This window comes from Anguilla anguilla, chromosome 5, assembly GCF_013347855.1.
Source record: "Anguilla anguilla isolate fAngAng1 chromosome 5, fAngAng1.pri, whole genome shotgun sequence".
In the NCBI taxonomy this organism is placed as follows: domain Eukaryota; kingdom Metazoa; phylum Chordata; class Actinopteri; order Anguilliformes; family Anguillidae; genus Anguilla; species Anguilla anguilla.
In genome coordinates, this window is record NC_049205.1 from 46,009,711 (window position 1) to 46,037,575 (window position 27,865).

Below are 27,865 nucleotides of genomic sequence, written 5' to 3' on the forward strand. Positions count from 1 at the left end.
TATCTGGGGTTTCCACAAATACTCGAAACTGTTTTTCTTTTCATCTCTTGTTGACATTTTAGGCCGATAACAAAATCTAATAATGTCCCAAAAAGGGCGATGTTAGGCCTACATAGTATAGTACAATCTTCGGCAAACCAAATCCACACTATTGTCTCATGGGTAAATAAAATACACAAGGTAACAAAAGCTTATGAAAGGAAGACTGAGTGAGATGAACGGTCGGTTATCAAAAATGTATCACCCTTTGTGTTGGTGTGCCTACTGGTGTTTAAGTTTTAGGAACAGTGAAGCTGAACAAAAACCTGGCAAGACATGCGCGCACGCGCATCTCTAGAACACAGCTGTTTAAAGAATAAAATGCTACCTGCAAACAAAAAAAAACACGTTTCCTTTTGTACTGAAGTATACTTTTGCCATATTGTGCCAACATAGCATGGTTAAGAATCATGTGACTATCAATGAAAGAAAATATCGAGAGAGCCACTGTTCAGACATTTTTGGAATAAAGTTGAAGTTACATGGTTACTATGGCAGCAGGTTCACATGAGGGCTGTTGAATTAGGAAGTGACGAGAGGAGGCGAGCTGTTGTTGGGACACGTGACTTTAAGGCTGCCTAGATCTGTTTTGACAAGCGATGGTGCAGACAGTACCAGTAGGAGAGAGGGAGCATAAGTTGTTAGCAACAAACGCTCTGTTTATTTAAGACAAGAGAGTGTAGCAAATGACTTCTTACAGACTTCCGCGCAGTCATCAAGTGAGGATACTTAGTTCGACGTATCTGAGGTCATATAAGTGTCTGCAGCTATTCTAGCTTGTAGGAGATACCTCGCTGGCAAAGTGAATCTGGAGAGAGAAAGCCGAGAGTGGCAAGGCGAATATAGACTTACATTGAAATGAGAGAACGCAGAGCAAGTTAGCACAGATGGGTAGATTGTGCGATGATCGTCCAGGGAGACAGGAAAGAAGACATGTGTAAAATAACAACACAGCACGGTCTTCTTTTTCCAAACACCATGACCCACTGAGTAGCGCAGGGGGAGCTCAGAGACGCATTCAGATCAGAGGTGATTGTTCTACCTGTGCGTGGGGGGTTGCTGGTAGGGGCATTTTAGCTAGCTTGCTAGCTAGCTTGATGCCTCAGTTTTGGTAGATTGTCAACCAACTTACTAGTGGATGACTCGCTAGGGAGTAGAACGGCGGGATGAGACGAGTGCCTCGCATGGGAAGTTTATAGTTCTTGTGGTATTAAGACTTGTGCAACCAGCTGACGTGTTAGCTGTTGAATATATTGTTAGCTAACATCGGCTACCACTAAAGCTAATGGAGTTATATGCGTTGTACAGCTAGCTAGATGGAAAGCACAGGTTGCTTTGTTAGCGAGCTAGCTGTCTAATAGGTTAGCAAGAGTTGAGGTAGCTGGCTAAAAAGGTGCGACACAGGAGAAATATTTTGTTTGGTTTTTATTCAGACCGTTCTGGGTTTTCAGCCTTAGCTCAGTGTAACGTCAGTAAAAATCAAGACATCGTTAACAAAAGGACGAAAAACCCGAAGACGGAGAAAGGCTGGTGCTGGAATTTGGAGGAACATCTACAGTGGCAAACATGAAGTCAGATCGAGGTAACGTAAATAAATCAAGACTATTTCTAACCTTGTGTACATTGAGTGACCTTATCGCGCGAAAGGGTTGTTTGTGACAGGTTTAAGCAATCACAATTGACAGGGACTTGTTTTAGTCCAGTGGAATGCCTTCACCCCTAACCGTGTTGTCCCTTGAAGAACTGGACGAGAGAGAAATGATGTAACAGCTGGTTAACTTCAGCATTATGTTAACAGCAAAGTCTTTGTTTTAACGAATCAGGCTGTTAAAAACTGCGACGACATACGAATGCAATTAGTTCGCCAGTTATTTATTAAATACGTGTTTAAAGAATAAGTATGCGTACGTTTGCACATTTCAGCTAAAATCTTAATGCGTTTTCTTTCACACATGGAAAATGTTGCTTTGACACTACATATGCTACAGCGACACCCCTGAACAGCTGAGCGTCATGCTTTGGTCTGGGACAAAAGCTGCCAACGTTCACTGTGCGCAGCCGTCTTGCCATTGTGGTGAAATGTTGAATTCAACTGTCAAGTCTTTGAATTGCACTGGCAAGACGTCGAACAATTCGGCAACGTTTAGATTAACGTGGCAGAAATAGTTTCACTGGACATACTTGTTTGTGAGATATATAAATACAGGAAAGACAATGCCAGTGTTATTTGACATTGCTATGTTTGATATGTCAAGATTAAGCTGTACTGCCTTGTATGAACTAGACTATAAACTAGAGATACAGCCAACTAGAGACTGTAACAAAATTGTTAATACAAACATTCGGCGTTTCGGTCATCTAATTCACATTAGAGCAGCAACAAAATCCCTTTGTAATACTGTGTCGTCATTACTTAGCAAATAGCATTCAATTAGCTAGACAATACTTGGAATTGGTAATGCAGAGATGACACTATTTAATCTTGATATGTATTTTAGCGTCTGAGTTGGCATAGTATGCCATATTATTTTAACACGTATTGTTAAAGATAATGCCAGTATTTTCACTTAACAAGCAGAAACTGTGGTCCACTGCTTCCACTAACGTCTGGCTGTTTCAAGCTGAGGTCTTCGTAGTTCTTTCCTTGGTTCTAATAATAAAACAAGATTTGAGCATAATTTGCACTGGAGCGGTTCCCACATGACAACGCTCAGCATTCGACGCTATTTATTAGGAACATATTGTCTCTGAAATAGAAATAGCAGCGCTTTTACAGTATTCTCTTCCTTTCTGGCTCAAGTTTAATTCTGCAATGCGTGGTTGTGGAATTAAACAGTAGTAAGTGATAACCATTTAGACCCCGTGTATTGTAATATTAGTTTGATTAATTTTATAGTAAGTAGCGCTCTGCCTTGTGAATTTATTATATGATATATATATATGAACCTTAGTCTTGACCCTGGCCTATAACATTTCAGGGCATAGCATCTGATTACAATCACATTAAGGAGAAAGTTACAAAGAAGAAGCCTATAAAAAGCACACACACGCCTGCTACTGTAATTAAACTTGGCCTCTTATTGAAATTTGTTAGCAGTCTACTTGTAAACATCTCCCCTTAATATCAGCTGTTTTTGATTACATTATGGCGTAGGGATTGTGTGGTTAAATGATTATTTTGGCAGATGAGTTTTTGAACTTAGCAGCATTACACAAAATGGGAAAACACCATCATGTTTGAAATCTACAAGGTTGTAATCCTGCCACTGTTGAAACTGCTTCCTTCTTGGGTGGTTGTGTGCACAGTCAAAACAGGGAGTGCTTAACCTCTAACACTCTGGTTTAAAGGTTGATCCAGTCTGACCAAAGATGTAGGTAACTGACTGGGTTAATTTTTGATACAATATCTGTATCCTTTACTTTTTTCAGTTTAATAATTGAACTCTTTAGAAGGGATATCATCAATAACATGAGGACTACAGTTCTGTCTGCGTTTCAGTTGTACTGTGAGACACTGACAAGTAATTGGACTCCACTGCTACAGTTTCTTAAAAAGCACTGCAGTTCCAGGGGCTGGATCCCTGCTTCTCAGCTTACAAGTAGGTTTGGGTTTGCAATCTGTTGACCCTGATAAACAGACAATAGTTTTTCTATGTTTACCCAACAGACAATTATGTGTCCGTTGTTTTATGACCATTTTAAGATGGTGGAGGTCATTAGTTTAAAAGCTCCAGCATGCAGCATGAAAACAGACTTATTTCACATTCTTAACTCTGTGTAGACTAATGCTTGATGTGGATAAAGGATTCTGAGTAAGACTATAGCTGTACAACCCTGGCTTACTCTTAATTAAAAAGGTCTACCGGGAATAGAGCAATTAGTTTTAAACAAACACTCCTTTGTGAGTTCCCTGTTTCAGAAATCCAGTTAGAGGAGAGATTTAGCACCAGTATTTCCATTAATGCACTGTCATAATGCAGACACTCTCTGCTTGTGTAGAATTGTGCAGTTTACCTGTCTCACGCAGCCTTCATAACAAGAAAGCTGGTCTTAAACCAAGCTCTGAAACATGTATTGTTATTATGTATTGTATAACATTTTTTTAACAAATTGCAATAACAATGTATTATGTCACACGATTGCAGCACGTTTACTGTTTAATACAATCACAGGAGGCAAAACATTCATGGCATTTATCACCTTTGTGTTTTAAGTACATTTCTGCATTTCAATTACAGAAAAGTTCTCTGTGAAATTGTCTTGCTGCAGTTTTCTTATCAACATGCTTCCATACTTTGAAGGAGAATTATTTCCAGCTTAGAGGCCACCATCAAACAAATCCAGAGGCATTGACATTACAGCAAAGCTCAGTGACCTTTCTCGAGGAGACATTTAGGGTGAATTTCCATTTATGCGGGACGAGCTCTGAAAGCCGCCAAAGAGCCTCACCTTGTTGCGGCGCGGAACGAACAGGAACGTGTTTCCATTACGACTGCTTGGCCTCCCCTCCTCTTTAAAAGCAAAATGGCTGATAATGGATTCAGTCACTAATGACGAAAATATTTGAGCCAAATGATGCAATCCCCATGTCAAAGTCTCCCTTTATTGGCAACCGACCTCTCTTATGGATCTCACGACGATGGCCTGAAAATGAATTCTTATGCTGGGGACAGGGGCCACTGCGTGAATGGCTTTGCCTCACAGAGGAAGAAAAAAAGACTGATTTTGACCATCTTTGAAGCGCAGTAAGGATTACAGTAAGGCACATCGTTTTGACTAAATCAAAGACAATACACTGCAAAGCTTCCACTGTGTTTGAGGTGTGTTAGCCATTTGCTTGACACCTTTCATTACATCAGCCGAAGCCGGGACTGCACCAAGGAGACGATCGGCCGTCAACAGCGGGGGCCCAAGCATCGGGGTGCAGTCTGCCTGGTGTGTGTGTGTGTGTGTGTGTGGGGGTGTGTGTGTGTGTGTGGTCTGCCTTTGCAGAAGGCATCTGGACCCATCAGAGTCCCCATTCAAAAAATGAGTCGGGAGTCTTCAAGCCTTCAGCGTGCAGTAGAGTTTTGACATGGGGATGGGGCGTAGGGCAGTATGGTGTTGCTGTAGCGACCATGGCTTAACCCACATGGAACGCCTCCTAAGCTTTCTCCGCTTCTTTCTATTCCCCATCACAAGTAAGGCTACACTTAATAAAGTCAGTGCTAACTACAGATTACGTTTGGAATCGGACTTGGAGTCGCACTCGAAGTTGGACATCATCTTCACTGTTTTCTCGATGTCCTTTCTCTTGCTGCGTATACACCACTCAAGTCAACTCTTCAGCCTTCACCGTGGTTTTGTTTACTTCCTATCCTGTGCAATTCCAGTCTCTGCCCTGAAATGACGACTTGCCCTCGCTGAGGCCATCTCCTGGGCTGGAGGTTGATTGCAATGCCTCCAGCAAAGAACGCAAATAGGTGCAAATGAGGAGGCAACTGTCGGCGCAGTGTGACCACTTCCTCCGAGAGTTGGGACAGATCACTCCTGACCAGTGCCGATGAGACCACACCCCCCCCCCCCTTTGTCAGCTGACTATCGAGCTTCCATCGGCGTGTTGTGTTCCCAGCCTTAGTATCGAACAAGGAGAGGCAGCACAGTTGTCACACTAAGCAGACACTCCGTATTTTCCGTGTTCAGTTGTTACGCAAGGCCAGGCCACGGGTCTGGTTCTCGCACAGCAGACGGCACTGCTAAGCCATTTATATCTTGGACACGGAGTCCAGGGGGAGTGGTGTCCCTATCATTAGATGGCTCTCTACACATTCTGGGAATTGCTGCACCCTTGGTGCAGTGTTTTACAGAACAGAAATGCAATTATTTTTATCCTTCTTGTTGATGTTGATGGCAGCCAGTCTATAAACAAAGCTGTGGCCGGGCCGGGTCTGAGGACGGCAGGCAAAATGGCTGATCACGTGGCACGCGAACGGCGGCGTTTTCTTTGTCCGTGCTCTGTGTGTGGCGTGTGCCAGGCTTGTCGCATCCTCCGCGACTGTAAGGAAGACGCCATGGCTTTTTCAGCTCGCCATCCGCCTCTGCGGAGAGGCAAAACTTTCTGTGTAAATCCTTACAGGGCTCGGCCCGGGGGACCCCACACGCCGCCTGCCTCTGGCCCCGTCTGCAGGTCAGTGGCCCAGCATGGCCTGGGTGTCCTGACCTGGAGCTGCTACCTGATGATAACAGCTCTGTGAGGTCAGATTCACAGCTGGGTGATTGGACATGTTTTCCCCTAACCTGCTCATTTCAGCAGAAAGAAAATACAAGCATTTAAAAAGTTAATCATATCATGTAAGCCTAGTAATTAGCAGCTTTATTTTGCAATAGATGCATATAGCTACATTTTTATGTTTGTGTGTCAGAGCGTGAGATAGGGAGTGAGAGAGAGATTACATATATATTTAGAGTGAAAGACCAAAAAAACATTGGCTCAAGCTATAAAAAAAAAACCTGGGGCTAAGTTTGTCTTGTGCTGTACTGGTACAAACAGAGTGTAACAAGAGCATGTGTGGTGAGGGAGCTCTTAGGAGCTATCCTGTTATTTCTGTGACAAAACTGACAGTCTGTGTCTATTCATAGTCTGTGATGCGCCAGATTAAATTCTGCGCCCATGGCGCTCTGTCCAGTGTGCCACATAAGCACTTGAACCAATCAGCATCTGTTTCATGTAAGGCAGTTGGGTGAGCTGAAGAAAGTCTACCTCTCTGTTTTTTTTTGAACACAAAAACCGGCACGTCGGCTAGGATGAAGTTGGGCCGTTCAGGGAAACTGAATAACTGGCACGCTCTAAGTGCGAGAGGCCCTGCTGTTCTTTGTTTGTTTCCCGATTTGTTTTTCCGCCGACACAATAAGGGGCTTGTTGTTAGCGGCTTGCATTGTGCAACCGAAAACAGATGGACCCGGCTCACCCGAGCGAAGGAGCCGTAGGGCGCTCGGCGCGCTTAGCGGTCATCCCCGCACGCTCACTCGCGCTGACCCTTTTTCGAGCAGGCGGCGAACGCCAGGCGTGTCCTTAAAGATCCCGCGGAGGAGCGCACGCTGGAGGCAGCCGCGCTGGGGAGCCGGGCCGGCGCTTATGTAATCGGGCTCAGCTTGAGAAGAGAGAACTTAGCTTGAGAACAACCCTGCAAGAATGTGGCGTTGCAGTCGCTCCTGATTTTACTCTGGCCTGATTTTACTCACTGGGCCTGATTTCACTTGTGGGACCTGATTTAACTCGCGGGGCCTGATTTCATTTGTGGCACCTGATTTCATATGCGGGGCCTGAATTTACTTGTGGGGCCTAATTTCACTTGTGGAGCCTGATATCACGCATGGCCTGATTTCACTCGGGACCTAATTTCACTTAAGGGACCTGATTTTACTCGTGGAGGCTGAATTCACTCTGGCGTGATTTTCCTTGTGGGGCCTGATTTCACCCACTGCCTGATTTTCCTTGTGTGGCCTGATTTCACACACTGCCTGATTTTCCTTGTGGGGCCTGATTTCACTCTGGCCTGATTTTCCTTGTGGGGCCTGATTTCACTCTGGCCTGATTGCACTAGTGGGGCCTGAGTTTTCAGTGCTCCCAACTGTTGACTTGAGCAGGTAATGCATTGTGAGCGGCTGGACAGGGCCAATGCAGTAGGCCTTATATACACCTCATCCATTGTGTGTTTGTGTGTGTGTGTGTGTGCAGATCCGTGTACATGTGCACATGTGTGCATGCATGTGCGCATGTTTTAATCAACAGAGAAGTATTTCTAGCCCATATAAATGCAGCTTCCAAGGTATTTTTCAAATCCAATAATTTAGTCTTCCGTTTTTTAGCCTGCTCAGACATGAGAGCTGTGGCATTTAGAAATGGAATTGTCTGGCGGGCTATTCATTTGCATATTCCTTTTAACTATCTTGTCTCTTTTTATGTTGGAATGAAAGCTGTATTTTTAAACCAGTGAGGGTAATGTGAAGGTTAACACTGGATCTGCACTAGAAGGTCCATCACTGGGGCGACATAGCTCAGGAGGTAAGAGCGGTTGTCTGGCAGTCGGAGGGTTGCCGGTTCGAGCCCCTGCCCTGGGTGTGTCGAAGTGTCCTTGAGCAAGACACCTAACCCCTAAATGCTCTGGTTAACGAGAGGCATCAATTGTAAAGCGCTTTGGATAAAAGCGCTATATAAATGCAGTCCATCCATGTACTGTTCAGAGCGTGAAAACTCCCAAATGGAACGGAATCATGAGAGATGTAAGAAGAGACTCAGATTTGTCAGATGGGGGGGGAGGCTTCAGCTCTCCAAAACGGTTCTCACAGCTAGATGGGAGTTTGCAGGGAGCTTCAAAGTGAGCTTTTGTCCGGGCTTTCAGTGTGTCTGACAGTCAGCTAGCTTATCCTGTTACCACAGAACACGGAAGTGTCAATGACACCGCCCACAATGGCATACAGTGTCAGCTGTCTCATTTTCTAATTTATGGCTCCAATGCCTGCACATTTGGTATGGCAATGGAGGGGTTAGTTAGTCCTTCCATTTTACAGTTTGACCTTTGTTAAATTTACATAAGTTTTCATCCTTATGTCAGTGGCCAGCTATGGCGCGTTTTCGATTGAACTCTGTCAAATTGACGACATGGCATAGCATTAAAAGTGACATGGAAATTATGGATGCTCCACAACTAATTAGGTTTAAATAATGCGAACGGTTTGAACGCGCTGTTGCTAATTATGCATCAGAGAGAGGCGAATCTGAATGTGGGTCATCCATCCTTTTGTGCTGACCCACTCCCTTTCAGATTTTGAGTGCGAGCAAGCAGGATGCTGCAAGGTGACTTTTCATAACGTCTTGGAAAGGTATTTGTGTATTTATTTTTATTTATGAGTACACCACTGTAACAGGGCAATTTTACACAGTACTCCAATCTTGTTATGTGTGATCCAAAGCTGGTTGAACATTCTTATGTAAGACACAAACCAAAGAACCATCATTTAGATGATTTAAATCTTTAACCAAAATGCTCGCACGACATTTGAGCTTGGTAAAAACTTTCAGGCAATAGTTTTTCAGTAGTTCATTAATTTCCAGTTTTTTTTATATCCTTACTGTTGCTCAACGTTTTAATTAGCGCAGAACAGCCGGCTGGGCGTCTGTTGCGTTTTCAAATGGCACAATAGAAGCACAGAGTTCACAAGTGTGGTGGGGGACCACACTTCCCCTCTTCTGCTGCCAAGCAGAGAGGAAACTGCACTGCTGCTCAACAAGCTGTGAGGGGGTAAAAACTTGCCTCCCGGCCAATCATCTCGCAGGGCTTGTTGCTATGTGAGCTCCGAGTCTGCCTCTTTTGTAGAAAAATAAAGAATTGTGTACCTTGCTGCTCAACTACAGGATAATAGCAGCAAGGGAACTGTTGACATCCTGAGATCTCCTAATATGCTAGTTCAGGCAGGAGGGCCCCTTACACTGTGAAAGAAGGGTGAAGTACAGCATACTTTAACAAGAAAAGGACTGATAGATGGAGATGGAGGATGGAGACATGTAATTCTGTTTTTCTCTTACATTTGTTGCACCTTTTCTCTTGGCAAACAAACAGTGCTAGACAGAAGAAACATCTTATTCATGTCCCATTGTTCTTGATATTCTTCAGGCTGAAATTATTGTGCCTAAATTCCTTATAGGATATCGTGCAGTAGTTAACTTAGTTTATCGACATTATTTTACTGTAATGTGAATGTAGCCAGTTAAAAATTTGCATTTAATTGTACAATAAAAGAACGTTCATATTGGTATTATTTTTGTGCCTAATAGTTTACTTTGCAGATTCAATACAAATTGAGCTTCTGTTCGACGCTAAAGGACATTGGAACAGCCACGGATATTGCTGTTTTAACACTGGCAATGCAGTGTTGCATTAAGAATTACTTTGCACTCTCAGCAGAATCTCAGAAACATACTGTTGATTGAATGAATTGGTGTGATTTATGTAAATTGGCCTGACAAACACATTAGCATAAGCAGCATGTAACCAAGTAAACAGTTTTGTCTGTTTATAAATCAGTTCTGCTTTAAGCCCAAGGGTTTCCTTTTCTCCCCCGGGTTAATTCCTTCTGTCCATCTTGCTTCCTCATTGAATTAATGCTCCTAAGTTGATGAATTGTGGTTTTCTGTGTTGTCATGTAGTCGTGTCTTGAGTGATGCATGAGGAGGCTGGCCGGAGGGTCGGTCTTCTGTAAAATCAGAGGAGTGACCGCAGCCTTGATTAAGCGGCACAGTCAGAGGAGTTGTGTTATGGGAGAACTGAACAGCGCGTTGCGTGCATTACAGTGCAGGTGCACTGCAGGGCAGCTCAACATTAACAGCTGTGTGAAACTCGGGCAGTGATGGAGAGCTGGGCGATTGGGGGGGGGGGGGGGGGTGCTCTGTCCTGATTTGACCTGTCTCGGTCACACAGTCTGAGCTAGCAGCAGCCCTCATCGCAGATAAGGAGCTGTTCGTTTATCAGAATCCCGATGAGCGTCTGTTGTTATTTTGCAACAACAAAGAGATGGAGGGAGAGAGAGGGAAAACGAGGTAGCTCGCAGCCCTCCCTTAGCGCGTCGTTTCCGTTATATAGGTTGCGTTCGCTCTGACAAGATGAGGTCGGGCGTTGAGCCTCATCCCGGATGAGGGTCGCCACGCTCCGCTGCTTTAATAACCCCGTGACGTTAGCGCCTAGCTGCCGGGGAGCTAAATGCGGCCAGCACAGGCGCAGAGAAGAACAGGACCGGCGCGAGGACGTCTGCCCGGACTGAACTGTCGCCCAGCAGGGCCCGCGAGAGGCCAGCTCACGCCGAAAGGAGAAACGGCACCGCTTTTTGCTTAATGGCACACCGGTGCATTCTGTGCCGCTCGCCCCTCTCTTCCCATGCCGGAGTGATTGATGTACCCTGTCCCCACCCACCGTGCTGCTTGAAGCTTCGGTAATGCATGAAGTGGCTCATTATACAGCATGAAAAGGCTCTAATAGAGGGAATAAAACTGGCCTCAGTGATGTTTGTCTGTTTGGTCCTGTTTTCCCAGGGCGCGCCGCAGAAATAACTCCCAGTTTGAGTCTTACGTGGTTTTGCATTGCTATTTAACTGCCTAATTTTTTTTTTTCACTGCAGTGCCCATTAGCTCAAGCATCTGGAGGTCTGCCCAGATACACTCAGTCCGTGTTTTTACACTTTTTAATTAGGTTGTTTATGAATAAATGATAATCGACTGAGCTTGATACGGCAGTACCTTTAAGTTATTTTAGCATCACTGGCCATAATCCAAAACTGTTAATAACAAGGTGTGCTCTTGAGCCCGATAAGGAACATGTCTTATTGGCCTCTGTGGGCTAACCAATTTTGAGGCTTTACTTTGCCACTATTGTCAGTTTCCTTTCGACTTTGCCTGGATTGAAAAAGAGGATATTTGAAAATATCTAAGAGGCCCTGAAATGGTCCCTGTAGTGAATGGCCTCAGTGCTTCTGTTTGTACTGCAGAAGCAATGCTCCTGCTCTTTTCTAGGTGTTGCTCGGAAATGAATAAGTTATGACCTTCCACAGGAATAATCCACTTTACACCGGGTCCCTGAAGCTGAAACCCTTAGCCCAGCTCTTCTCGTGTGCCCGTGTTGTTCGGGTTTCACGCGCGTGTCGGTGTGTTTACTAAAGAACTCGAGAGGAATCCTTATGAGGGCTCCTGTTGCCCCTCTGACCCATTGCTGGAAATAGAGGCTGACCTACAGGGTGACCTACTGCTCTGCACTCTGGAAGATCTTCCACCTGGCTTCTCCATGTGAAGAAAAGGTCTCTCTGTCCCGCTGTAGCCGGTCTCGCGGGCCAGAGAAGGTTCACCCGGGACACCCAGACCACCTTCTGGGTTTGTGCTGATGTGCCGCACATTCTGTCCTCGGGCTTACACTCTGTAAGGAGATAGCAAGGGAGCTCTGCTGCCTTTCAGAATGGGTCTTTTCTTGGGGGACGGTGATTGGCTGGTAATGTTTGTTTTTGTTTTTTTCTCTCAAGGCGTCACGGTCACTTGTCTCCTCATTTGGCCATCAGTGAATCTGCTGATGGGAACATTTTGCTGGGCTTTTCATTTTTAGTTTTTAATTTTTACCGAGAATTTAATATTTACTGAGAAAGTGTACGTATGCAATTTTTTAGAAGAAATTATGAAATTCTTATTTTCTCTTTTCTTAGTACAATGTTTTTTCATGCTCAATGTGCGGTGTTGTTCATGTAGGGTTCAGTTCCACTCAGGAAAAACGAAGAATGGCACATCAAGGGAAAGCATGAAAAAAGATCCCCAGCATTCACAAAGCGCAGCTTCGGAGGGGTCACGGCAAACACGTCATTTTAAAGTTTTTACAGTTTTCACAAAGCTTGCTGTCCGGATAGTTTCAGGGTTGCAGGTGTGACAGAGAGGTGAATAAAGTCGCGCTGTTTGTTGTCCCTGCGAAAGCTGGACTCGGACACGAGCGAGCGCAGCCTTCAGACAGCTGTCTGGGGCGAGCGGGGATCAAAGGCCGGATCGCACCAAGTACGGGGGACCTCTGGAGCCGAGCCCGCGGGCGCTGCCGCAGTTTCGCTTCCTTCTTTGGAAACCTCGATACGCATCAGCCGGTTGTAAATAAAATAGATTGAGGAACTCGCCTGACGACGTGACCACTACTTTTAGGTCAGTGGGACAGGAACGCAGGTTGCGTAAACTGGACATGTAACGGACAACAACTCTTCTTTAGAAAATGTTGTTGTTTAACAGAAATACTTTCCATTTTTGAAATGCAGCCCTTTAACTGTATCGACACTGCGACTGCGACCGTTACCGCGGTTGTACGAGGATGCGTTTCCACGTTGGGCAAGTTTGCATTTTCAAATCCTCTTTCGTAATTGACCACCTTGTTTTGTCACAGGCAGCCCTGAGATAGTGTACACAGTCTCCCCCCCCCCCCCATTTCATGTGCCTGTTTGTCATGTGCCCACGTGTGATAAGCTGTTGGGAGAGTGTGGGTGGAGAGATGCTCTCCGTATTTATCTCACAAGTGCCTGCAGTAAGCAGCTTTCCCACACAGGCCCTGCCTGTAATCTCTACCGCTCCTCCGCTGCGTGTGTACGGATTTCTCATCTCTGGCCCCCCATGTCCAGTGACTGCAGACCATCTGCGGTACAGCCTCTCTGCTTTTGGGCTGCAGCCTTCCGACGCACGGCGTGCCCCGACCTCGCCGCCAGGTGGTCCAGAGCGCCGGAACTTTCCGCCCCGGCAGAGCAGAAGGCACTGCGGAGCCCATCGTACGGGCGGCGGTGTCCACAGCGTACCTTACCCTCCCGCCTCAGACGCCGGTCCTCGCCCAGTTTGTTCCGTTTTGTTTCTGTATTGCCGGAGATGAACTGAAGCGTGGCGTAATTGCCTACTTGTTTTTTATTCCTCTTTCCGTTCGTTCAGGCGAAATGCGCTTGTTGTAATTGCTTTTTTTCATGACACGGTTATTAGTATCTGAGCAGAGGAGCTGAGAGCTGAGATCACCCTGTTGCAGTGATCTGAGCTCTGGTAAAGCATTAATAATGACCTGACCTCTTTTTATCGTTTGAAATCTGCCTGTGCAGTGTAACAAAGTGACAATTAATGCATTGTGCAACCCCTGGGAAAGGCTTTTGACCACTTTGTCGAGGTGTAGTGTTGAAAAAGCTCACTTCAAATGCATACAAAGCAGTAATACTGCATGTTTCTTCACAGTTGCCTTTAGAAGGTCGCACACCACCCCCTCCACAGACTCTGTTATGCAAACCAAAATCTCTCAATTTCCCGGTAAATCTGTGGATTAACTAGAAATGGAATCCCCCAACAACGTTTGAATGTTCGGACTGTGAGAATGTAAGCGCATCTGACGGCTGTACGTCTAAACAAGACCGCCATTATCGTTTGACAAGAGGGGCATTCTTAGGCTAACATGACACTTGTCTGATTGTGTGCCTCCCAGAGCACTCTGGGAAGGGACAGCTGTGCGCTGCATGTGGGCATTGTGTAACCGGCGCGGAGTCGCAGGATTCGGAGCGGTCTTTTGTGGCTGTACACGACACATCGTCCCATAATGAGGCTCGGAGAGTGGAAGCGAGCTCTGTAGGCGACATAGAAACCAATCAGTGTCAGCACATGAATATGCACCTTTATCCTTGATTGCAGGCACAGAAATAAATCTCCTTGAACTGATTCGGTGCTTCGTTAGCATTCGCCCCGAGCTCGCTGATTGCCAGCTCCCATTACTCTGAGTGCTGAAAGGAAGCGGTGGCATTCGCCCCCGGAGGAGGGTGCCAGGGCCAGCGCCACGTCGGAGGCCCCGTGCGGGCGCGCGGGAGGGTGGGCTCGCCAGCCAGCTGATGCCCCGGTTGGGCTCCGGCTCCTCGAGGGGTCGGGCCCTAATAATCACGTGCTGCTCGTTTCTCGAAATAGCTCCCCGTTACGTAAACCCCCGGAGGTCCGCGGAACAGGGATACCGAGGCGACGCGGCCCCCGGGGGCCCCCGCGCGGTGCCGTTGTTCAGGCGGCGCAGCTGAGCTAGCTTGCGGCGCGAGCTCGGCTTCCTGGCCCGTGCTCCTGCCGCAAGGTGAAATGGAAATGCAGGCAGCATCGAGGTGGCGAAAGTTCATTAGGACTGGTCCGGGCTGTTCCGCTCCTTTTTACCGGGAACTCATTATTCCTGGTCATGCTATTGTTCCAGTGACGAGGTGAGCGTCACCCTGAATGACAGGAATGTTCGATTCATTCAAGCCTCTGCAATTAGCCCACAGCAGCACGTCCCAGACTCAGTAGGTAAGGCCCCCACATTATCTTTTTCTGCGCAGTGTGAAAACAGACTGAAACCATGAGCTGCATGCGGTTATGTAGCACTCACAGACCTTGCCTTTGTGTTCCGTCTTTCCCTTTCCCCCTGAAGCCTTTACCGTCTGAATATTTTCTTTCCCCCCCCACCTCCATTGCCCTGTCCTTTCTTCTTCCAGTGGAAACAGCTTTACCTTTAACCCAGTTCACCGTGAGCTCGAGGCCCAAAGCCACGAAACGGAGAGGAGAAGTTCTGAAAGCAGTCACTTCTTTCCCCCTGCGCATGGGGACTGCAGCCGGCCTCCTCCTCTTCCTCCTCCTCCTCCTCCTCCTCGCTCGCCCCTTGTCGTCGGCGGTTTCTGCGCGCATCACATGGGAGCGGTTACCGCAGGCGTGACAGCCCGAGCCACCGCAGCCCCGCCGCCGCGCCGCGGACGCCAGACGTGTGGAGCGCTCCTCTCTAAACGAGACCAGCTGTTGGAGGCCTTCGGTCGCACGAGCTCGTATCAGACGGCGGGGCGGGTCCCTGAACCACAGCGACGGACAGCCCGGCTCTCCTGCCGTTTAGTCGCTACCAGATGTGTGTCCATTTCCTCTGGATTTGCGGCAGAAAACGCGGTGAATACGGCACAGTGTATTGTACATTGTTTTGGTTTTTTCCAGCGGTATACCTGCGCAAAATCTAGCAGTAATAAAGGACAAGTAAATGGGAATAAGGCCCTGTTTTGTCTGGCAGCTGAACGGCTGCCAGGTTTGGTTGCAGTGGTTGTGGGAACGTTTGGCCTCATGCTGGTCTGCCTGTGTCGCGTTAGTGCGCGCGCGCTTAAGTGGAGATTATCCGCGAGCCCGGGGAAGGCTGGGAGTCGCAGAGGGGCCGGCCGTATGAACAGCAGCCGGCGGGTTTACGCAATCACAGAGGGCTTGTGTTATCAAGCCGGCGCGAACCGCCCTGCCCTGCCTGCAGTGCGCGCAAGAGATAAAGAGGACAGGTCACCGCGGCTCCGTTTGCACAGACGCTGGTGCCTTTCGGCCCCTGCGGAACGGCACCCTTTCCGCTGCTTCCAGCCGAGTCATCGCTTTCTGCGGAGCGCGGCCCTGTAAAAGTTCCCTCCTAAAGAGTTCCGTCTCCAGACTGGTTTCGTCGCCGCACGGCTCGCGGGCCTAACGAGCGGCTTCTGCGGTCGCCGCACGTGTCCGCTCGCAGACGCGTGCCCGCCTAATCCGGTCAGTCGGCTGTGCTTTCGGCTAGTCTGATTACGCCGAGAGAGAAGGCTCCTCTGTGAGGAATGAGGAGGCCTCGGCTTTTCAGCAGGTTACTCTGCTCTGGCAGCAGGCCCCTTCAGAGCTCTGTGCCGTTTTTCCCACTGCCGCATAAATTCTTTCCTTGTGTCAGTTTGTGCACAGTGCTAAAAGGCTGAATAACTCAGCCATTCTTAAATGCCTTGGTAGAAGAGCAGGTATGGTTTCAGCCGGAATGGTTCGTTCCACATTCAGTTCAGAATGTCATCGAGTTTGACTGCAGAATTGTTTATTGAAAGTTCTTTGTTTGGTCAGTTTATTTGTATTGAGATTACAGATGAGGTCACTTGAATTTCCGGCCCAGAAATCTTCCCAATGGCCAATTTATTCCAATCTTGATCTTAAAATGGAGTGCTTGGCAAAGGCCTCCCTAAGGAGAAAATGAATTATGAGCTGAGATTGTGTCCTTTATTTAACCTAGTTCATTCAGCCCTGCATATGGTACAGTAATACATTTCTGCTACCACACCCAAAGTCAACAGACACTGGAAACACAACGGGAATCCTGTTTGCGTGTCACTAAAATAACAAGCACCCTATATGAACAGTGTCATTAAAACTGCAATTAGCATAGCCAAAGTTTAAAAAAGCTAAAATTATCATCACATCTGATGTGGACAGATGGTCAAGTATACTCTCATTATATATATCTTTATAGTGTCTTCTCAGATCAGTATAAAGTTATGTTGTTGTTCTGTGGTTTTACTCAGAATATGTGGGTGTAACTACTCAATCTGTGCTTAAAATAGTCACCTTCCTGTCTGTATGGTCTGGGGTTTTGACTTTGTCCTCTGCTTATTTTGTTATAGTTTTTTTAAAACCACATTTAGCTTTGCTATAAAACTGTTTATCCTACTGCACATATTTCTATATAATATAGTACAAAATAGGTTTTAAATTGATTTTAATTGATTTCATTAAAGTTTGCTGGGGATAACTTGCCATGGGTCCATTACCATAGCTTTTCTTTTTCTGTTAATATTCTCCTTTTCTTCATGAATTGACATTACAGTAGCATTATGTGGCCGAACTACAGTTTGTAGCATATTGGCAATAAACATGATATAACATCTTTAAGCAACCTATAGTATCAATTAACTTGATGGCTGAAAAGATCCTTTAGATTCTCTTAAGAGAATGCATGGGGTTTGGTTGCAGTCTAAAAAAGACAATGATGATGACTACACAGAAAATTCACTGCACTACTGAAAAGTTCAGTGGAAGCAATACTGTCTGGGACCTTTGTTTAAGTCATAAAGAACGCCTGCATCTGCTGTATTCACAGAGCTCTGCTGAATTTCCATTCAGTCTGCTAGCTTTGACTGAACTTTGTGCCGTAGCTCCAACAAAGGGTCCACTGTAAGGACTCGTCTTTTCAAAAGGGTGTACTTGCATATGCTAACACGTTTATCCCAGAGCATCAAACAGTGCATGGCGTCCTTCCATTATCGCCTGGTAAGGAGAAGATGTGTTACAGAAGGAAAGAGAAGAAAGCAAAGAAAGCTTTGATTTATACTGTAGCTTTACAGAGGCCATTTGGTTACCAGTATAGTGAGCAGAATAAGCCTGACTGCTAAGTCCAGGCAGTTTTAGCAGCCCTTAGTAAGTTACAACAGTGGACACCTTTCTGACTGTCTATTCCATACCACAAATTGTAGTGACAGTTCAGTTGTAGTAATTTTACTGTTCCAACAAACTTTGAGAATGTATTTGAGCTGGCTGGTCAGGGGATGAATTAAACATGAAAACCTCATAATGTACTGTAATCAGCCCAATGACTATTTTCCACAAGAATAAATAGACCTATTTACTTTTCTAATTTTGCACTTGTCGATTTGCCAGATTTGTGTTGTTCAAGAAATGTGGTCCCTCTGAGATCCAAGATAATAGATAAAATGTGTGTGTCACTTGCCTATATGAAACTATAAAAGACTCAATCTGACTGGCCCAACACACATTGGACACAACATGGCTGTACTCACAGGTCTTGGTTATCAACACTGTGCTTCCAGTAGAAAATTATTCAGTTACTGAATTTTTTTTTCATATTGTGAATTCATTCTGAAGGTTTATTTCATGAATTGATTTTGCAAAACGTAAGTTAAGGCTAGGCTATAAGACGTAGGCCCTAGTTTTGGAGTTCTTTAATAATTCCCTGAAGTTAAACAAAAGGGCCATAAAATGTATGTATTTATAGGTTTTTGTGTCGTCCTAAATATGTCACTGTGTGTTTTTGTTTGCTTTTATCTTTACCGCTGCTGCATTGATATATCGCTGGCTGCGATTTGTCTCTATGCTGTTGTGAAAGCACTGGACAGATCTGTTTGCCAGGGAACAATAGGGTAATTATGGTTCAGGGGTTCAGCGATATCTGCAAACAGTGGCAGTATGGATTTCTTTAAACACGGCTGGATAATATTGCAGTTGTGCTCTGCGTCTGCGCGGTGAGAGCAGATCCTGTTCACGTCTGAAGAGTGGCCCTGGAACAGCCTATTTTTCATAAAAATTAGACTATGATAATGAGCTTTTCTTTTCAGGTTATGACCTATGATACTGTCGCATGCCTGAAGTATGAAATGGAGAAATTCACGTGCACATGCATGGCCGTTACTGTTATGACTCAACGACTGAATGACCAGCAGCGCGTTTCCCCCCCAGAGGAGGAAGGGGTAGACTGGTGATGGAAGCTGCTATCGCGCTATAGCGTCTCACCCTGTAACGTCCGTCGGCTCTGTCCCGCAGACACCTCGGAGGAGTTCTTTGAGTACGACGCAGAGGAGTTCCTGGTGCTCCTGTCGCTGCTGGTAACCGAGGGCCGGACTCCAGAATGTTCCGTGAAAGGACGCACGGAGGGGCTCCACTGCCCGCCGGCGCAGTCCGCCCTGCCAGTCCACTCCAAGCACGAGTGCAGCGACAAGGTGGCACAGGTAAAGGTCCTCTGTAAGGGAAAGGGTAGTGAGATAGATTCAGAACAGAACCTGCCACCTTCACCACTGTCTGGAATGTTCCTCTGTAGATTAGAGTGTGTCAGGTGAGAAATATTTCAGGTTTTTTTTGGGTACTTTAGTAAAACTGTATGTGATTGGGCACAGTCATTAGGCTAGGCTCTGCAGTCATAGTTCATTGGAACATGAGTAGGCTGACTGTGTGTCCTGCTCCGATAGTGCTGCCAGGCGAGAAGGACGCGCTCAGAGGTCATGCTCCTCTGGAGGAACAACATCCCCATCATGATCGAGGTGATGCTGCTCCCAGACTGTTGCTATAGCGATGAAGGTCCCACCACGGAAGGGAATGACATCACCGACCCGGCCATCAAGCAGGACGCGCTGCTGCTGGAGCGGTGGACCCTGCAGCCCGTTCCCAGGCAGTACGTCTTGCTGGGCCTTTCTCTTTGCGCAGCCGTCAACATTAGCAAAGCTGCGGCAATCCCGTAAATGCATCCTCTCAGATGAGGTGGTGTTCTCCACAGACGGCCTTACCCAGAAGGCACAGGGTTCCTGAGAACACGCTGGATGGACAGTAGTCCATCAGACGGTGCATGTGCATGTATGCAACATGCTCAAGAGAAAATATCTATTAGACTGACATAGCAATTGAGAGAAAACTCTCCAATAAAAGTCTTGTGAATGATGTGAATGATGATTAATTACTCACTTTATCACTTTGATATTGCTTCCTCTATGTTTGTAAAGGGGGTGTTTCTGACAGGTCGTATCATATTAAGGCAAGAGGGTTTTGAGGGGAGTGCTAACATGGATCTCTTCGGCGTCTGTGAACAGGAGCGGAGATCGATTCATCGAGGAGAAGACCTTGCTGTTGGCGGTGCGGTCCTACGTGTTCTTCTCCCAGCTCAGCGCCTGGCTGAGCGCTTCGCATGGCATCGTTCCCAGGAACATTCTGTATAGGTGAGCTTCAAAGTAATAGGGTCCCTGGGAAATCAATATAACGCCACCCATGTTAAACCTCAAAACAGAGTTATTTTGAGAGCGCGTTGGCTTCAAAGTGGATGCAGTCCAGTGGCGGTGAATGCGCAACGAATGCAGGAGGAGGTCTTTTTTAGACATGGCGACTGATCCTCTGCCGTTTTCTGTGTCTCCTAGGATCAGCGCGGCTGATGAGGAGCTGCTGTGGGACTTCTCCCAGCCCCCCACTGAGCACGCCTTCCCCGTCCCGAACGTCTCCCACAGTGTCGCCCTCAAAGTCCGCGTCCAGTCCCTCCCCCGACAACCCAACTATCCGGTCCTCAAGTGCAGCATTCACACCAGCCTGACCTTCTACGGGAAGAAGAGCTACGAGCAGGCGAAGCCCAGGCAGGGCGGCGACGTCACCGACGTCGACCAGCGAGGGTCGCCGTCCCGCCATGCCCGGTCCCCTGCCCCGCAGGCCATGGCCCATTCGCGCCAGTACCCGCAACTGGAAGACCTTCCCTCTGGCAAAGCGGTGAAATGGTTGTATTCCAGACTCCACGGTTCCCCAGAGGGCTACGGACCGTCAGTTAATGGGGCAGAAGGCTATAAGAAGCCCACTCCGGAGGAAACCCTCAGAGCCTCCAAGTCTCCCTCCCTGCTAGATCCGCTGGCTCCCCCCAGGCCTGGCAGCAGGCCGCCCCTGATGGAGACCAACCCCCTGATTGGCTCCCTGCTCCAGGAGAGGCAGGAGGTCATCGCCCGCATCGCCCAGCATTTAAATTACTGTGACCCCACCGCCCCCCACATCCCCGACAGCCTGTTCGCCAGTCCAGAGACGCAGGGCCTCAAATCCCTCTGGACGCCCCGCGAGGACGAGGACCTGTTCAGGAAGAGCAAGGAGTCCTGCGGCTCAGGCCAGGCCCAAGCCCCTGGCCGGGACCCCCCACAAGGCGCCCGTGATGGGAGGAGCTGGACTTCTCCCTCAGACACGCCCCAGGGCTTTGCCGGCAAAGCCAGGACGGACGACGAGCCGAGACCTTCCTCTAAACCAGCCGCCTGCAGGAAGCTGCTGCTCCTGGACCCTACGGAAGCTTCTAGAATATCAGAGGCCGTACAGGACATTTCCAGGCTGATCCAGGACACCTTTCAGCAGTCCCAGAACAGGTGTACCAGCCTTCTGCACTGCACATACAAGACCCACAAAGAGGGCAACGCACCAAATAAAGGCGAGAGTGGCCAGAGCAAAGGGAGCGTGCCGCAGCAGGGCTCCTCTCCAGACACCCTTACTGCGAACAGCGGCGACTCGCACATTTGCACAGACTCCACAATTAGCAGAATTAATGTCGCCGACAGCACACGACAAGACTGCCCCCACCGACCTCAGGACCCCACCTGTGTAAAACTTGAAGACGCTGCGACGAATCCGGAGCAGAATGCGCCGCCCGGTTTCCAAAACGCCAAAAAGGGCCCTGGCGCCCTGCCGAGCGGTGAACGGTGTTCTCAACGGCCTGAACGCTCCTCTCCGAAAGACGTCACCCTTTCTGAAGACCGCGAGAAGCCCGATCCACAGGGCGGTCGTTGGCGGGACGAGAACAAGGACCCTTCTGCACGTGGCACTTTGGGCAGCCTTAAGCAGAGAGCCAGCGGACTGGAGCGGGCGGTCCACGCGGAGGGGGCGCAGAACGGGGACGTCCTGGTGAGTCATTGTGCTGGAGCTCTATCAAACCCAGCTGTCATACACACGGCGTGTTTCTTTTACTCTTCTGGAGGTGTATAATGAGAGGGATGAGTCATTTACAATATTACACATCACTTACATCATGGCTCCCCCCAGTGATTTCTTGACACGAATCCTGTAAAAATCTGTTCATTTCCTTTTTTATTCAATTTTCCAGCTACTGATTTGCTTATAAGGTGAAAAGTGCATATCTGCCATGGTTCTGTTAAATGTTGTTATGATTATATAGGGTGTAATATAGTATAGTATATATGGGATTTTTCCCTCCCTGATCTTTATTTCTTTCGCTGTGTTGCGCACAGAGACCAAACAGCCAGTCTCCCTTGAAACCTTGCAATATTTGGAAAAAGCAGAATCGTCACTCCCTGGATGGGACTGCCATAAAAGCCTTCCACCCCCGCACCGGACTACCTCTGCTCTCCAGCCCTGTGAGTGTCACCTTATGAGTGTATTATATTAGACATGAAGATAGTTAAGTTCACTTTAATCATGGTCTAACCTTTAGTTTCCCCCCTGTGGTATGTCACTGTTCTCGTACAGTAGCCTACATGATCTAACACAAGGCTATTTGCTTTATCATTCCTTTACCAAGCCTGTCTGTCATTTATACTTATGTAAGATATAAAAACGCTTCTCGTAAAGATACTCTACCCCTACTATCCTAATCAGCATTGCGTACATACTGTCTGATATATGTAAGGGCTGCACTGTGGTCACTCAGTAATAAGAGCTTCTCTCATTACATGTGGCTTCTTTACCTTCCGATATCATGCCTCCAGGCAGTGTATGGTGAAAGGCTCTGCTCTGATGCCATTTTTACGCATGTTGAATGTGAGCTAAGTTAGAGGCTGATTATCAGCAGAGAGGCCTTCCTGTTTCATGCAATGCCGTCAGGTGCAGCCCTGAGCCAGATGTCTTAACTCATTTTCGTCAGCTAGGCCAAAAAGCCCCTGCTTCCTGTCTGGAGAAGGTAGCTCTGTCCAGGGACAAAGCCTCCATTTTCTGCCGTTGTATCGAGTGCATGACCTGTGGGTAGCGTCTGTACGCTGTGAGTTAGGCTCTCAGGCTCAAACGTGCCTTTTTTTTAGACACTCCCTGATTTCACAGTCAGTTAACACATAGCAGGCCCTCTTCAATTGGTATGCTTTTAAAAGGCCTAAGGGCCCTTTTTAGGATGTTGATAGTGTTTTTTAAAGTAACGTACTTCTGTCTTCGAGATATTTACACATGAATAGGGAACACTGTGTTCAGTTATGATTGATTGCTTATTATTGTTAATGTGTGCTTTTTGGAAATACATTAGTGGAACTTCAGCTGCTTCTTATATAACTGCGTTGCTATAGAAATCTTCCAGAACAATGCTCACTTATAGTGTAGTAACTGCCTGGGGTTTTTCCACTGGTGTTCCCAAATAGAGACAGTTATGAGACATGGGCACTTACTCTGAGCATCTGTCATATAGATTATCTTAATGCCCAAATACTCTCATATAACAAATCAGCTACCTACCTAAATGTAAATTGTGAATTTACATAATGCATTTACTAAAAGTACTTTATTTGCATTTAATACTTTGAATGCAGTGGCAGTGTTCAAAGGGTCATTGCATTAAATGTGGATGCTTTATGCAGAATGCTTTCTTTAAATGTATCCATAATATTATGAGCCATGTCAAGAAAAGGACCGTTTTAAGATGTTTTGTCTTCACTTGTAATTGAACGGGTTTAAAATGTTCTTTTTCAGGTTCCTCAAAGAAGAACACAGACTGGCTACTTTGATTTAGACACATCACTAATTCGCTGCAATGGCTCGCCATGGGCTGCCAACAGAAGGTATGGAGTGATCGTATGCAGTTTGTCCACCATTGACTTTGCAAGCACAGATTATGGATCAGAATGCACAATCTTGCATTAGTTGAAAATGTATTTATACTGATTTGTGTCAGATACTTTATCTTCCTCATTAAGTTGCCAGTCAATATAATTACTAATGTACTGCCGTTATGTCCTGAAATATTCTAATCAAATTGGCCAACTGGCCACATCTAATCTCCTGATATTGTGTGCTGGGCATAGTTCTATGCACTAAGATAAGAAATTAATCTGTTGAGTGCAGGGCCTTTGTTTCTCTCCGATGGTTAAACCCTGTTTAGGGAGGACATTTTGATTTTTGAACGGGATGTCAGTCAATGTACTGACCCTCCATGCAAATATCCTTGTTGAGATGTGCTCTGATTCTCCTTTGTCTGACCATGTGTGCAAACTCTGAAAGCCTGGCCTTCTCATGAACCTCTTTTCAGAGTATGCTTGAACAGACACAGTGACGCAGATGAGCCAAACCAGCAGCTGTTCAGCACAAGCGCTCCCCCCGCGAGCCTCAGCCTTTTGGGGAACTTTGAGGTACCTACTGTACTTTACACAGAAAAATTCCCATACACAAATCTAGGAGAAGTCCAGTTCTTCTTTCGTAAAATCATTTTCGGAAGAAGGTTTTTTTTTGTTACAAACCTGTAACAATGTTAAAGTTGTTTTAAAGGTCTTAAATTAGAAATGGTAACCCCCCCCCCCCCCCCAAATAATGAATAATTTAAAAATCACTTAATGAAAGCATTTAGTTCTTGCATTCCTTCGTTTCTGTTGTTTAAGGGATTCCAGCACCAAAAGGACTCAGTATTTTGGCAAAAGGTTTTGCGAAGTAAAACAAAATGTGACACAAATAGATTATAAATCATACACTCATAGATTTACACTCAAAATTCAAAGGTTCTGGAAGGAGACCCCTTTGTGGTTTGTTTTAGCATTGGGGATACTGATGCATTTCGGAGTAATTGTATGGTTCGAAAAATGCAAAACTGATAGATTGGGATGTCTACTGTAAGACTGAAGTGAAATGCATTGATTACCTCATTAAAAATATAGTAACGATGCTCAAGAGTCAGGCCTGAAACGACTTGTTTTAGCAAATTTGTTGCACTTACTGTCAATCCCAGAATCCTCTGCTTAATAAATTATACAGGTAGTGATAATGTATGTGAATTCTATGCCTGCAGGAGTGTGTGCTGAACTATCGTCTGGAGCCACTAGGAACGATTGAGGGCTTCACTGCAGAGGTGGGTGCCAGTGGAACGTTTTGCCCCAGTCACATGACCCTTCCAGTGGATGTGTCATTCTACAGTGTCTCCGATGACAACGCACCTTCCCCATACATGGTGAGATGCCCTATGATGTTTTGACATCAATTCATTTGAATGGTTCCCAGTTAACATCTTGCAAACACTAGATATAAACTGTTTAAACATCAAATTTCAATTATTGTCTGTAAACCAGCCCTTGTAAATGGGAGGCATAATGATATAATCTATTTTATCATTCTCTTCTTATTTTGTTTAGGGGGTAATAAACTTGGAGTCCCTTGGTAAAAGGGGTTATCGAGTCCCTTCTTCAGGAACAATTCAAGTGGTAAGATTCTCATTTCTGCATTATTTCAACTTCTTTTTGGATTTTTTTTTCATTCCAGTCATAAATGGATAAGTTGGCAATCTGTGATGCTTTAAATGCAAATATCAAGGAAGGAAATGGTAGAAGCTAGTGAATGTAAAAAAAATAAAATAAATTATAAATAAATATGTATTTATCACTTTTGCTTTTTTACATTCATATTAGAAACCAGGCTTAAAGATGTTGTCTCTTGACATTTCTCACACTTTCCAGGTATGAGTGAGCTGAAAATTTTCAAATGACATCCCCTTAATTGCTCAGTACATGCTATTGCTTTTATGAAGTCATAAGCCTATAATACATTAAGAAATCAGGAAACTGCATGTATAATAGTGTAAATGCAGTTAAAACTAGTTGTGGACTATGTCTTATCTCAGTGTTTTGGAGTGTTACAATAATGTCTTAATTACTAGATTAAAAATATGCACTGACACAACCCAGAGAACAAAGGAAAGAGAACAAAGCACAGTGCAGTATTGGCATTTGAGTGGGAAGTGGATTGTTGTGGAACTGGAGGAAAATGTGCCCTCTAGTGTTGTCAAGAAAAATAATGGGTGATCACGATGGTACATAATGCATCCATAGACCGTGCATGAAACTGGGATGGCCTATTGTGAGCTCAGCAATTTAAATCCAGTTTAAACCCAGGAAGTAAGAACAATGCAATCATGTATTTTCCTGAACCTTTTCAAACAAAAAGCTAGCTTCCCACATCCAGCTTGGTAAGAAACATCGCATTGCCACACTAAAGTGTAAAACATGATCAGGAAGATTTATTTTTGTTACAGTGGAAAACAGTGGCCCCATCTTCTCTTCTCTGGGCTTCATATTCCTGGACGATCTCTTCAGCTGTTGTGTACTCTCTGTTGTTATATTTTTACACTATTTCAAAAGGCTGTACTGTAGCTTTTCAGGGAGAATAGTATTAAATAGTATTGGTTTTTTTGTAGGTCATTCAAATAGATGCACATATTAAGTCTAAACAAATTAAGTATCATGGAGTTCTTAGAAAAAATTATTCATATCTGCTTTCTGGTTTCCATTCCTTGTCAGACCTTATTCAATCCCAACAAGACGGTGGTGAAGATGTTTGTGGTGGTCTATGATCTGAGAGAGATGCCTGCCAGTCACCAAACATTCCTCAGACAGAGGACCTTCTCTGTTCCCGTAAAAAGGGAAACCAATGGACATGTTAGCAGGAAGACCCTCCCCCTGAGACAGGAGCGGACCTTGCGTTACCTCGTTCATCTGAGGTAAGGATACAAGCCCCCCCCCCTTCCCAAATCAGCGAGCTTACAACCTATTGACGTTATGTAGTGTTAAACAAATTTCATGTAGTCTTCTGTGGCTAATTATTTACTTTATATTTCTCAAAGGTTCCAGAGCTCAAAATCTGGAAAGATCTACCTCCACAGAGACATCCGGCTCCTGTTTTCACGTAAATCAATGGAAGTGGACAGTGGTGCTGCCTATGAGCTCAAGTCGTTTACAGAGTCCCCTGCTGATCCTCGGTTCTCTCCCAGATGCTAACCCTGTCTACAGTCTATGGACCTTACATTAAATGAAAATCTTGACCTACATATTTGCACATGTGCACACATATATGTGTATGTGTGTGTAAGCCAGTTGGAAATAGCTTGGTGGGCTATTGGAAAGACCCAGAAGCCTTTTAATCTAAAATAATTTAATGGTTGGTTTGATAGGTTCAGTGCATCATTTCTGATCAGGCTGATCAAATCAATTTTGATTACCAACCAATTCCAGTTTAAGACCTAAATATTTTCTTCTGAGGATATGCAGCAAAATGCAACTGACCATGAGCCACTTTGATGAAGAAAATAAACAATCAAGTGAGACAAAGACAAGATGACATCAAAAGAGCACTGTGTATTTCCACAATAACTGGAAATAAAATTAGTCATATTCAATTCTCATGTTTTGTACTGTTACTGAACCACTTTACTGGAAGTGTTGCAATAGAAAGAAAATACATTAGTAGCTTAGTGTTTACATGTTTACTTTGTTGGTTATTTAATATTTAAAATATTTCATTTACTGCACATGTAATGTCTGTTATTCTAAGCATAATGATGTAGTGACAAACTGCGTAAATCACACTATGTATTTTTGACATTAATATTGAGATCTGAAATATATATTAAAACCATGTTTAAAAGTGTACCTCTCTGTTTATTTGTGGTAAATTGAATTTTTGTTTAGCAGCTTTGATACTGCTGTTAAGACATGACACGTTCCACTATACTTGATTAGAATTTATTTAATTATTATATCAGCAGACATACCATTTTGGGGTGCTAATTACTCTGTTGTGTATCCATTCTAATAACAGAAAACCCCTTGACAGACAATAAAATATTTCCTTGCTGAATAGTAGTATTAGTAGTAGCGGTTGTGTTTGTGTGGCAGTTGTCTTCGTGTTGGGTTTCCTGTATGCAGTAGGTGCAAGACAACATAAGTCCAGTAGCAATATTTTAAGAGCACATCCTAGTCCTTTGAAACCAGCAGAAACACAATAATTTAGTATTGA

The 27,865-nt window shown here is 45.5% G+C and overlaps 1 protein-coding gene across 2 annotated transcripts; it reads left to right on the forward strand.

Moving 5' to 3' along the window:
- The first annotated feature begins 609 nt into the window (after nt 1-609).
- LOC118227727 (protein FAM214A-like) lies at nt 610-27,498 on the forward strand. 2 transcript variants are annotated; one of them, XM_035418544.1, is made up of 12 exons: nt 610-1,621; nt 18,917-19,101; nt 19,339-19,541; nt 19,954-20,079; nt 20,275-21,778; nt 22,123-22,248; nt 23,564-23,652; nt 24,120-24,219; nt 24,870-25,028; nt 25,210-25,278; nt 26,371-26,570; nt 26,694-27,498. In XM_035418544.1, exons 1-12 carry the CDS (start codon nt 1,606-1,608, stop codon nt 26,845-26,847), a joined length of 2,931 nt encoding a protein of 976 aa, XP_035274435.1. In that variant the 5' UTR covers nt 610-1,605; the 3' UTR covers nt 26,848-27,498. The 2 variants fall into 2 exon arrangements, with proteins under 2 accessions (XP_035274435.1, XP_035274436.1); XM_035418545.1 differs by lacking the exon at nt 18,917-19,101.
- The last annotated feature ends 367 nt before the right edge of the window (nt 27,499-27,865 follow it).

Excerpts from the sequence above, each read along its gene's own strand:
- LOC118227727 (XM_035418544.1), top strand. Across the intron at positions 22,249-23,563 it reads TACCTCTGCTCTCCAGCCCT|GTTCCTCAAAGAAGAACACA; the intron begins GTGAGTGTCACC and ends GTTCTTTTTCAG. Across the intron at positions 26,571-26,693 it reads CGTTACCTCGTTCATCTGAG|GTTCCAGAGCTCAAAATCTG; the intron begins GTAAGGATACAA and ends TATTTCTCAAAG.